This window comes from Melanaphis sacchari, unplaced genomic scaffold (assembly GCF_002803265.2).
Source record: "Melanaphis sacchari strain LSU unplaced genomic scaffold, SCAv2.0 Contig27_pilon_pilon, whole genome shotgun sequence".
In the NCBI taxonomy this organism is placed as follows: Eukaryota; Metazoa; Arthropoda; class Insecta; order Hemiptera; family Aphididae; genus Melanaphis; species Melanaphis sacchari.
In genome coordinates, this window is record NW_020271152.1 from 97,406 (window position 1) to 111,783 (window position 14,378).

At 22.5% G+C, this 14,378-nt stretch overlaps 1 protein-coding gene across 1 annotated transcript; it reads right to left on the bottom strand.

Moving 5' to 3' along the window:
• Nucleotides 1-9,083: 9,083 nt before the first annotated feature.
• Nucleotides 9,084-13,272, bottom strand: LOC112595426 (mitochondrial ribonuclease P catalytic subunit). The gene is made up of 6 exons (XM_025340627.1): nt 12,547-13,272; nt 12,108-12,480; nt 11,789-12,032; nt 9,688-9,824; nt 9,414-9,606; nt 9,084-9,282 (listed from the first exon to the last, which is right to left on the bottom strand). Exons 1-6 carry the CDS (start codon nt 13,055-13,057, stop codon nt 9,142-9,144), a joined length of 1,599 nt encoding a protein of 532 aa, XP_025196412.1. The 5' UTR covers nt 13,058-13,272; the 3' UTR covers nt 9,084-9,141.
• Nucleotides 13,273-14,378: the final 1,106 nt, after the last annotated feature.

Here is a 14,378-nt window from a genome sequence, read left to right on the forward strand (position 1 = left end):
ACGCACCAGTCGACGGCGGTGCCCGTAACGATAAAACCTGCTGTTGGGCGCATGCGCGAGCCAGGTGAAACCAGATTTGCGATAGTAGCGCACCGCTGCGGCCAGGCATGATGACCGGGTGGGGATTGTCGTGTAACTTATAATACACACTGTATACGCGTTGTATGCTGGTGTTACACTGTGATGTTATATATACACATATATATATCCATATAGGTGTAATATGTATATACAAATAAAATTATAATATAATATTATGTAGGTATATAAACACAAAAGAGACCTGCTGGCTGCTGCTGTTAGTTAGCCGACAGCGAGCGGCTTCTTATTCGTCTTCGCCGCTAGGTAATATTATTTATATATACATAAAAATTTAATATTATTCATTTCTTTTTTTCTTAACACCCTCTCCCACAACCTTCTTCCACAAATCCCATCAACCTCCCCGCACCACACATATCCTCTGACACTCGATACTCATCGTAATTATAATACACAAACTGCGTATGTATATAATATTTTAACGGACATACAGACATAATACCTACATGTTATGTACGTATACCTAGTACTTATCTATAAAATAATAAATTAATCCAAACAGACCGTTGTAAGAATAAATTTATTTTGAAATTTTATGTGTGATAAAACGAAAAGAAAAAAATTGAAAAGCTTTATACAATATAACACAATATTTTTACTATTTTACTAATACAATCTATGAATTATAAAATGATATTACAACTATTATAATATACGAGTATTGTATGTGTTACCGACAAAAATTGATGTACTATACCAGTTACCACAAATTAGATGAACTATCCAATGTATTATAATAACTAGTATAATTAATAATTATGCTTTATTAGTAAAGTACCTGCCTACAAATATTTAATATTTATAAAATAAACATCTGCAAATTTGTACTTCAACTATAATACTATATACGTTTAAGGCTTAACATTACCTTAGAAACATACAAAACTGTTATTATTATTGATTTAATCATATATTATACAAGACATCGTTTACATTTTAAATGACTAGTAATATAGGTAGGTACAGTGTACACAAGTACACAATAAACATATGAACCAACATAATAAATAACAAAAAAGTTATTCATTCCTAGTTGGGTGTATAAATTATCCGTATTATTTTAAAAAGTGTATAGAATTATGAAAGAGAAATTTTTCCGTGTTAATTTCTGTATTGTTTTTTCTTACTAACTTAAAATAAGGTTAAAACTGGTTGAAATACGTATAGGTACGGTTTTATCTAAATCTGATTTTCGATTTCTCTACATACGTATAAATTCAAGAGATTTCACAATACATAACTTGTAAGTTGTGAACATTTATCTAAAGAACTAATACTTAAAAATAAAAATTATATAAATATTTTTTATTTTATAAAAAAGATTTGATTTATTGAAACGAGATTAATTATTTATTTACAGTAGGTACATGAAGATATTTAATACACAGTATAATTGTTTCGATATTTCAAATAAAATATTTTTTAAATTTAAATTTAAATTGAACGATCTACTGATACAAATGATATATTTGAATTTTCTTTTAATATAAATATTAAACTATAGATAAATTATAAATAATGTAAGTATTATTAATTTCCTAATTTAAACATATAAATTTTAAGATAGAAATATAATACAAAATATTTATATTATTAATGGATATCTAGGATTAGAAATAACAAGTAGTATAGTTTATTTGTGATCAATTACAAATAAAAAAAAAAAAAAAATTAACCAAGTTTTAATTTTATTTAAAGTGGTTTTATAAGTTTATAACTCTAAAAATTTTATGTGGTGCTAACTGTGCTCAGTAGGTACCTATGTTATAGCAATATAGGTAGGTCAATAACGACACATAGACTTATAAAACGTCTTTATCCCATGGTTGGCCCACTGCCCTACTCTTTAATTTTATATATATAATAAATATAATTTATTGAAAATATAAATACAAAAAAGATAGGCAAGTGGGTACTACTTTTCTGTACAGTAAGTGTCGAGTGACAAATTTGAATTTAATGAAATAATAATGTATATAAAAAATGATTATAAGTGGACATTGTTTAACAGCCTATTATATCACCAAGTTAAATAAACTTAAAATACATAAAATACATGATAATTTTTTGATATTGCTATAAAAGTAATTTATTTAATGGTAAAATTATAATAATAGAATTATTTAATTTTTATCGAAAATATTACATTTATAATATTATGATATTTAATTATTACAATAGGATCGTGTAATAAATAGGCAATAGTTTAAAATTAATTTAAATATTTTAAAAATGTCATTGAGTATAGTAATAGTGTATAATAACGGAAATTAGTGTTCGAATTTTTCCACATGTTTCACTCAGCTTAAGTCGCTTAAGATTTATAATATAAATAAAAGTTTCTAATCTCTTCAAATAATGTTTTTGAATTAAAACGAAATTACTAACATCATAATTCTCTGTGAATGAGATTAGTTTTATATTATTGCAAACTAAATTTACCAAAGCTTTTAATGAATACTGAAAATATTTCTAGTCATAATGATTAATCATTTAAAACCGATCATATTATTTACATACATTATGTAAAAACATTTTAAGATAATTAAATTTTGATTACCTATTTTAGATTTAGATTTAAAGTATTTTTAATAGTTTTATCAATAAAATACATACCTATGCAATGAATTTTTATATTTTTTATTTACCTATTTACATTTAAATACAAAATTCATCTCATACATAAATAAAATAAAGTTTCTATTCAAGAGATGAAAATGTTAAATGGTCTGGAGGAAATTTATTTTCCTGGCCTGAATTTTTTTTCCCACTCTACCCCTGGAAATAGTAGATTAAAGACAATCCATTTTGTTGAATGTAGCACTCGTTGATGGTTAAAACTTAAAAATGGATTAAGCAAATCTATATATATCTGACTTTTATTACAGTTTATTTATAGTTATTATTAAAGTTAATTTACCTATTATTAAATTTTAAGATGATGAAAATATAAACTGCTTCAGTGAAGAATTTTTTTTCTATGTTTGTTTAAATATGAGTTATTTGAATTTGAAATCATAGGACTTAAAATTGAGTAGGTAAGTACCTATTTTTGGGCGTGGTACAAAATATCGACTGGTTGAAATTCCGACAGACATTATAATTTCTAAAAATCAAATTGTACATAATTATTATTTTTTTCAATAAAAATTAAAAATTAAAAGTACTGTTAAAAAAAATATAAATTTATAATTTTGTTTACTGATAACAAAAAATACATATTTTTAATTAAATAATTTTATGATGTGTAATAATAAAATAAAATAATTCATAAATAGTTAGTAAATAACATATAATTTTAATAATAATAACTTTTATTGTATTATGGTGTTAAAAAAAAAAAATGATCTGTATTTTTTAAAATATTTTTAATTTTTATTATTTTAACGATTTATAACGATTATTTTTACCGCAAATAATTGGTCACAATATATTTTAATTTGTCAATATTTACTTTGGTTTATCGACCTTTTATTGACATGTTGTAGTTGTACTATTCAATATATTGACTATTAGCGTTTCAACTATCTAATATTTTCTTCTACTTTTAACTCATTAAAAACTTTAAGTATTAAAAAAACTCTTTATAGAGCTCAATTTATAATTTTTTTCTAAACTAATTTGATTACATTATACATAATAATTTTGGTTTAATATTAACTATTTAAATCAATGTACTCTACAGTAAGAATCCAGCATATAAATATAATATATATGTATATATAAATTTAATATGCACCACGTGTAGCATGAGTAAGATAGAAACAATATGAAAATACGATCGTCGACTATATACTCTTAAAAATGTTTTTTTTTTTTGATGTAACACTAAAATAAATTTTTATTTCATCAACTGCAGTTAAGTTATCAGTGATCAGTACAAATAAAGTGGACAGAAAACTTATTTTAGATTTTGTTTTAAAATTTGTCATGTTTAAGTGAAAATATATCTTTCACTTAGTACAAATAACATATTCTAAGTTTTTTTTCATGTATGAACTTTTTTTAAGGTACCTAAATAGTGTAATATATACCTTATATAATGGTTTTTGCTTGCCATGATATCTCTGACATGATAACTTATATTCACCCTTTAATTTCGTTTACTCTAAAAATCATTCGCCCCACTGCTTTAGGTAGGTCTACCCGAAAATAATATTCTCAAGCCAAGTATGGTAGTACCTACTACCTATTAAGTTATATCCTATGTATAGATAGTTAATAAATCTTTCTACAAATAATTAAAATTTGAATACAACGACAAAAATTGAGTAAGAATGTAAGATAAAAAAAAAAGTTACCAAAAATATCGATAGTTAATTAATTTTCAAATTTATTGATTTAAATATATGGTATATTAATTATTAACTATAAATTCTAATTTCAAATCTATAGTATAAAAAATTTTAAAAAATGTAAATGTATATATAACACTCTATAACATAAAGACTCCTGAAGTTATAAAAACTTCAATCGTCATAATATTTAAGCTGAATTATGTAACTGTACACTTGAAGTACAGTTTTTAATCGATAATTATTGAGTTACTCAATTCAATTTTTCTTTATACTAACACATTTTTTCACTGAAGATCGCCCTGCCCCATATATAATCGTAAAATTTTATGGCGTAAGTCGCATAATATCAAATATATTAACAAAATAAATAAATAATATATACATAATGTTTCGAATGCGGAATGGGTCACTTTTATTAGTATATTATATTTAAATTCAATGATGTATCATTTATACAGAAAAAACGATTTTAGGTTAAAACAGTTTATCAGTCTATATTACCAAATATATTTCTTAATAGTTATAGGTATCAATAAAATAATTTATTTTATTTTTAGTATTATTTAGTTAATATCCTTTTTTTTCAAAATTATTGCATTTATTATATTAGGTATTAATATTTATTATAATAATATATTAATTTATATTTTTACATATTATATCAATTTATACAATTCAAAATTTAAAAACTTCTCTCTGTAAATACCGTAAAACAGTAAAAGTAGATTCATAAAATAAATAGATAATGATAATATTTTCAAATAAATCAAAAATACCTACTATTTCAAATAATAAAAATTATAACAATAAAAAACATGTAAACATTTTAAGTTCCCATAAATAATATTTTTAAATTATAACAAAATAATTAACATAATTGCTATTAGTTATAGTTTAAATAAGTAATTTCATCCAAATTTTAAATTAAAATAATTTTATAATGTTTATATTTTATAGTTTTAGTATGAACTACTTATGAGGAATTTTTAATTAAATTTTCAAAACAATGAATTATTTATTCATAGTTTATTTAAAGAACTTTAACCAGTTAACCACAAAATAATTTGCAATTTTTCACGAGTTTTAAGAATTTCGTTAAAGTTTTAACTTCAAGTGCATATAAAAAAAATTAGGCCTATGTAATTTTTAATATTTTTATACAGATATAAAAATAACTTATGTGGGATCTAGTATTATATTTTCAAGAATTTTGACCCAGTGAATAATTTTTATTGACATTCATAGAAAAAAAAATCAAAAAAAGAAATCGAAAATTTAAATTATCTATAATTAACTTAAAAAATTCAAAATATTTTGAAAATAATATCATACATAAAAAATAATAATATATTAACTTCAGGTTGAAGAACGAACCGATATTCGGTATTTAACTTGACTAAACAAAATAAACCACGATTGTGCGCAAGAGTAGTTCAAGTGTCAATTTCAAATTCGTTTACTTTAAACTACAAGTGCATTTCGATGTCGATGCCTAAATAATTTAGTTAAACATATAATATGAAATTTTTCAAATACTTTACCTATATAACGGCTATCTATACAATACTATTGAACTATCATTAATTATAGGTACATTTAATTTAGTATTATTTAATAAAGATAAATTATAGATGCATACAACTCAGTTCAGATTAGGAATACATAATAGTTTTATATTTAAATTGATAAAATTAATTCCAATTCTATAATAAATTGCAATTACTTTTATATTTATATTTGAGAAAGTGCGATCACTCAATCACTGGATGATTTCTTTCCTCGCCATATTCATGTTTTTAATATAATGTAGCTTATATAGCACATATTCTTATTATGCCTTTGGGTATAGATTGTATATTCACTAATTAAAAAAAAAATTTTTTTTTATAATTATCACAAAACTTAAAACATTGGTTGATTGTTATGAATACTAAATAAATAATAGGTACCTACTTGTAGAATTTATAATTAATTATATTAATTTAATATTAAATACAATAAATTTATTGGAAACTAAAACAATTGAATACAAAAATAAGGTAAGTGAATACCGGCCGCTCGCTATACAGTATAGGTATTAAGTGGTTCACTGTAATGGATGTGTTAAATATTTAAATTTAAATTCAATGCTACCTATAATATCATTGTACGTGAATAATGATTCTGGGAGGAAACATCGAATATTGTCTTTTAGCCTATATCAATAAATATGGTTTCATATAACTATAATGTATACCTAGGTTATATATAAGTTATTTGATATTACTGTTAAAATAATTTATTTTATCAAGTACCTATCGAAGTACTCGTATACCTATTGAAGTTTAAAATTGCGATAGAATAATTTAATTTTTGTCGAAATCTTTGTATTTAAAAATGTTATTAATATTTAATTATTATAGTATTATACCTATATTTATACCATATTATATTATTATTATATTAACTTTTAAATCAATACTACCACACCGTAAAACAGTAAGAATGGTTTATGATATAAATTATAAATAGGTAATAGCTTAAAATTAATTTACATATTTTGAATATATCATTAGCCATTATGCATAGGAAAATTCATAATATACGCAAATGTCTCAAGTTCCCCACAAACGATGTTTTTTTTTATATTTTAACAAAAAAAAAACTAACATATCATTATTCTTCGTTTAAAATGTTTAAATACCTATATAATTTCATCCAAATTTGAATTTCTAACGTAGGTGTCTATACTAAAAAAAGTTGTGATTACCTATACATTTATTAATTTTAACATGAACTACATAATATGAATTAAAAAATCTCGTGATTTGGTAAAAATTTAAAAATCGTGTCTACTTATCCTTGATATTTTTAAATAGGTACTTATGATTAAAACTTATAAGAAACGTTTTGTTTAATTTTCAAGCTTTTAAACCTAGAGAAAAAATTTTATTGATGATAATTAAAAATAAACTAAAATTCTCATGTCTAAAATAGCTTCAAAAAGAGTCAAAATAATTTGAAAGTTATATTATGTTTGTAATACGCTTACCTATATAAACATTTTATGCAAATTTCAAGTACATCTATCAACGGTTATTCATTTTCGAGTTAGATTTTGTCAAAAATTGATTTTGCGTAAAAATCCTCATTTTCCTTGATTTTTATTTATTTTTAAAAATGGTGGTATCTAATTTTTTTTTCAAAAGTATAAAGTAAATCCATTTTTTTTATCAGAAACCACTTCAAATTTGAAAATCGAATCATTTTTTACCTATTTATCGTATGCATGATTCGTATATATTGTATACATTATGCAATTGTTTCTTAAGTTTTAAACTGAGATAACAATCTTATGCTAAAACGCTGATAATATAGACATCAATGGGCAATGATATCAGATTAAGAAACAAACACCAGATACAAGAAATCCTGTTGGGGGCTATACGTATGATGACTTTTAACTTCTGTCATTGTTCCGTTGTTTGCCTAATCGGTCGAAATAGGATAAGTGTATAAGTATAAAACACAAACGTCAAATACAAAATTTAATGTACAATGTACATTAGGCTATTAGTATGAATTAGTAATTACTTATATGATTTACACTTTGTCACTCAGAATAGATGTTGGCCGGACGCCCACATCTACAACAAAAACATTAAACAAACGTTTTATTAATGAAACAAAACTTTGCCAGCTAACAATGCAACGTATACATGAATTTAAATGTAAATAATTTTATAATTATTGTATCAGCTAATAAACTCAGTTGTTATTGCCAAAAAAATGTATGTAAAAATGTGTAAAATGAAAACACATGTTAAAATATATGTTATCTAATATCTTGTAAGAAATCCTATTATTGTCTTTACACTAAATTATCAATACCTAATTGTTTATTTGTAAATATTGTGAAATGTTCAAGATTAAATGTAATTAATAATATTTTCAACTTAAGATTTTAGTCTTGGAGTTTATTTAAAAAAAATTGTGATACCTATCTACCTATTTAAAAATAATATTTGAAATCTAATACTCAATAATAATAATTTAAAGCAAATTCAATAAGTAATTACTGTACACAATGATGATAAAGCCATTACTTTTATTTATTAAAAATAACAATAATGTTTTAGGTTCAATTTTCAACCATAGTACACATTAGGTTTTTTTGTAGATTTCATTAATTGACGTTTGTGTATTATATCTTAACATGATATCTTAGTAATATTTAATGATAGAATATTTTTTAAATTAAACTATGAATTTTTATACCAATATGTTATTAAATTATTTTTTTTAAAACTCTTAATATTAATAATGTATTATTTTCTCAAAATTATTACTATTTTCGTAATTGAAAATTTATAAACTTTAAATCTTAATTAAAAAATTATCAATAAAAATCAAATGTTTTAATCAATAATTTAATCTTTCAATAAAAGGAATATTATGGCATAATAAGTTTAATTTTAAAACAATGAAAGAAAAAGTAAAAAAATACAAATTTAAATATCTAAAAATGTTTTTAAATTTATAAAATAATATTTATATTTTTCTAATCCTTTATTTTCAACAATATATGCTAAGCCAGGAAAAAATACTAACTACAAAATAATAAAATGTTTTAAACACCTGTAAAGATAGGTGCTTATTAAAAACTAACAATAGTTAACTAAAAATGTATATATTTTTTTTCATTCATAATATTATTAAATTATAAAAAAATAAACATAATTTAAGTATTATTTAGTTCAGTCTACATTTGTATACACATCCATTTATCAGGAGATGAATCAGGTTTAGACCAGGATCCACGTTCTTTGAATTCTTGGTAAGGCATGTGCCATATCAAGCCATTTTCAGTTTCTTGAGTTGCTTGTAAATATGTTATAGGATCCTGAGAAAATAAATTAAATTTGGTAACACATTTTATTATTTCCATTTTCAAACAACTAAATGAAATATATTTACTATGTATTAGTATTAAATTATACATAAAAATATATATGTCATTATATATGACCTTACTTTAATAATAATTTCATCTCCTGCACGTATTTTTAATCGTAATCTATGTTTTTGTAACCATTTTTGAAATATGCTTTTTACATGAACATCTTTTAACAAAAATTTATGACCACGCATAAGATCTCTGGTAAGAATTTTTGTATTTATACCACTATACATTGCAGCATATAAAACAAATGGATCATCTTTGGATCTAAGTAAAATAAATAAAATATTATAAGCAAACATTTATATTTGTTTAAGATTAATTTGTATAACATAATCATTTTCTTACAGATCGTTTGTAAAAAATATATGAGCATTTTCTTTTATAAAATTAAATTCTTTTCCCAACATATTAACTAGATGTTTTCTGCCAATTAATAATACTTTTAATTTTTTTTCAATAAACTTCTTCATAATGATCTTGGTCTATACAACAATATTTTTACAATACCTAATTAATAATAATTACTAAACAAGCAGATACAGTTAATCTTAAAAGCCTTATAACATCTTAACTATTTCTAAATAATAATCATTATATTATTTAAATATTATTTTTCGACAGTAATCTATATGAAAATTCTAATTTTAATGGCATATATCTGAAAGAGAAATCAAATGCATTTTTCATGTATAACAACAATTTTTAAAATATCTATTTTTTTTAAACAATTTAAAAAAAAATTAATAATTAAATGAAAATTGATTAAAAGAGAACAGATAATTTTAGATATTAATGGAAAAAAGGTAAAAACAATAAAATTAGATCACATTTATCTAAATAAAACTCAATTATGGTTCAAATTTTTTTGTAATAATCGATAGATATTTCAATATATTTTTAAATTAATGAATTTAATTAAAAACTGTATTTTGTCTATCACAATTTCTAGATTATTAATAACAAATTAATTTTTTTCAAAAATTATTCTTGCAAAAATGAAAACTTAACCAGAGTTTTTAATTTAATTATTTTTTTTATTATTATTTGAAAAAATAAGATTAAAAAATAATATTTAAAAAATGCAATTATCCAGAGCAATCGTTTTTAATCTTTACGTCATTAAATCAAAATGTCTTTATGGAGTATACTTGAAGTTAGATACCTACTTAGGGTGAAACATATAGTACTTTAGTGATATATCGATTATACAAATAACTTAAGTACCAGCCACTAATACTTATTACAACTAAATATTAAATTTCAAGAATTGTTAAGTCAAAAACAATTTTATTATTTTCTTTTAGTTATGAAAAATAATTGTTTTTTAATTATATATCTGTATTATTATTAAATACCTAATCCTCTTAATTGTTATTGAATTATGTTAATCTTAATTATAAGTTAATATCTGGTTGAAAATCTAAATATTTATAAGTTAATTGAATAAAAATTATATTTGGTGTAAGAAAAAAAAATATTGTTATTACTGTTTTAATAAATTAATAAGAAATATATTTTATATTCATCAAACATATTTTTTTAAATTAAAAATGGTGCAATACAAAAATACTTTTAAAGTCGTATAATTTATATAGTTTCAAATATAACCTTAATTCAAACATTAGTATTTTAAGAGAACAGTGACATTACTTAGCAGATGAAAAATAACTACCTCAATTTTAATAAATAAATATAAAATATAAGTTCTTACAAGAAATATAATACTTGATATAAACATATGCAGTCTGGTTGCATAGTATGAAGTAAATTAAATATGCTCTCTAAAAATATAAATACTTTTAAAAATACCTGAAAATATTTATTATTGTTACTATACTGTCTATAACTCTCTTACCTTTATTAATGACTTGGGTTCAAACTTGTGCAAAAGATATAATGTAAAAAAATATAATATAATTTTTGTCATAAAATAAATCTGTGAAAATTGATCACATTTATAATTTGTTACAAAAAAGAATACACTTGTTCTGTACATTTTTTTTCTTCTAACGGTTACTACCTATTATACTACTATGTGGAAGATGTACATTGACAGATAGAAACCAGTCGCTGCCTAGTTTATTTTACATACCTATTACTTTGTTTTTTTTTTTATTAAAGTTTATTTTGAAACTATGTTTATATGCCCAATAAAAAAAGGGTCTGCCCAAATATATTTTAGTGTATCCTTTGTATACACCATTTACATGTATAAATTACTAGAATTACATTATAACTACTGATCAGTAATTCTTACTATTCGAATCCGTATAACCAAAATTAATTCTAGTGAATGTATTGTGGGCTGTGTGTTAACTAAAAAGTAATATACAACAATTTTTTTCATGTCTCTGATACACTTATTACATTTAAAATTTATACTTAAGATTTTTTATTTGAATAATATACTAATGAATACTATACTATTTTGTCAAAATATACTTACTAAAGAATGGTTACCAATTTTTCCTCTATATGCATATGCCAAGTTTAATCCATCTACTACCACATCATATGGTGCAGTTATTTCAATGAAATCTTTAAAATCATTCAACTCTTGAGGAGAAGAGTTGTTAAATATATTTTTTCCAATCATAACATTTGATAAAAAACGTTCTTGAAGCATCTTGAACTCAGAATCTGAGACATCAACATTTTTCAATACTCGATTACAATTCTTACATTTTCCACTAGAAAAGAAAATACATTATTCATTAAATATATTTTTTATCTCTAAAGCTAAACATACTATAAGCAATATTTACTCATTATGATAAATCATAGTAGTAGTAGTCTTAATACCAAATTGTTTAAATTTGTTACGAATTAATTCTGCTAAATCTTCTCTGATAACATACTCATTATCTCTTAAAAATTCTAATACTCTACGATGGCTACAATTTACATTTTTTTCACAAAGATTAAACCATGCTTCAACTATTTCTAATGGTAGTATTCTATGTCGATTAAAAATATTGTGTACTAAATTCCATCCTAAATCAATTTCTGCTTCTTCAAATGCTCTTAAAATTATACAAAGTAATGTATTTACTGTAATTTCATCATCAATTGTTGATGCTTTTATGAATTCCAAGGAATCATGCCATAAAGGTGTACAACAAATTCCCATTACTATACCTTAATAACAAAATAACATAATTAATAAACAAAATATAAATATTTGCATATTATCAAACTATTTACCTTCAAGAAGAACAGGATTTAATAAATGTAGATTATTTTTAAACAGAGAATGACAATTAGTCTGAATTTCATATTGATCTTCATTTGTTAATTCTTTTCGCAATTTATAACATGAACGAATATATAATAGCTCTAATGTTATATTAGGTTTACCATTATTATATTGTTTCATATACTTCATGAATGACTTTATTAAGTCTAAGCGCTGTTGTTGTGAACATTTCTCTAATATGTATCCATTAACATTTTTTTCATTTAAATATCCATGATTAATGGCCAAAACAGATGATTTCAATACATTCCAATCAATTGTTGTGGAACTTGAATTGGTAATAAATTCTGTAATAATACGTTTCTGTTCTTCGCTGGCATACCTACCTTTCACTTTGCGTGGTGCAATTATATCTGGAGTAACAACCGACAGAAACCTTTGAGTATAAATACTAGTGTGTCTTGGACTTACCACCTTTGGAAAATACCAAAACAGATGTTTCCTTATTAATGAACTCATTTTAAAGTAAAATTCATACAAACAAATAGGTAACTAACAAAATGAATTTTAATTAAATACGAGTTATATGTATGATATTAAAGTAATTATATTTCAAATTCAAATTGTACTAGAAATTTAATACTTATTGTATGATATTATTTAGGTACATCATGATTAAGTAAACAATGTTACGATCATTGTTAGCTAAAGTTTACAAACTTAAATCTTAATCGAGTTAATTATTGATAATTGATATTATAATTTGTAACAAGAATTTTAAAATAAAAACGTGATTTTAATTTTTGATAATAGTGATAAGTGAATAGTGATAACAATCATTAATAATTCGGATTTATCAAATTAGCTAAAATTGTCTATATGTTTAGCTATTTTTCTAATAGTCCATATAGATATTGTAATTAAATATTATTTAATAATATTTTCAATTATATTCAAATTTCAAAGATAAGTGCTGTAGTCTGTAGGTATTATTCAGGTGGTACCTCTTGCAAGTTATCTACTGTCATTGAGACCAATAAATTATATATTCTTATCTATCTCTACCAGATCTACCATGAATTCATAATATATTGTCTTTGATCGTGATCTCTACAAAACCTGGGCAGAGGCCAGTAGGCTTAAGTGAACGAAATAAAGAGTTTCATAAAACATAAATAATTTCCACCTTGTTAGTACCTAATAAAGTAATAAACATCACAGTATTAAAAAATATGAAATAGCCGATAGGTACTTATTTAAATTATCTTATTATGTGTACCTACTGTTAATTATTATTTATAGTGATGTTTAATTAACGTTTAGAATAAGTAATCAAAATTTAATAAGCCATTTGCCTAATTTTTTAAAAAAATTAAAAATATTTAAAATGTATTCCAATTTGTTTGTATTGAGAATAAGCTATATATTGGTTATTGAAACATCCGTACGCTTAATAATAATATAATTTAAAACGTGTAGACATTTAAATTTTAAGAATTAAATACGCCATATACGTATGATACAACACGAATCGAAAATTGGAATTCAAAATCAGAAATAGAATTGAAGAAAATTTTTTCCTCGGATTTTTAGTGACCCATAACGTGTAAATAGTTAATGAATTTTAATTATTGAAGTCTAAATATTCAATAAAATGTATCTTTATATTTAATATTATTGTAAATAATACATATAGACGCAATGATTTATTAAAGGAAAAAATTCGAAAATTAATTTTTCATGTGCGTTGTTAAAACCATAATGGGTATAAATAATCTAACTAAATTGTTTATTTTTATTTATTAGACATGTTTAACTCAGTGCTCGAAATGGAAAATTT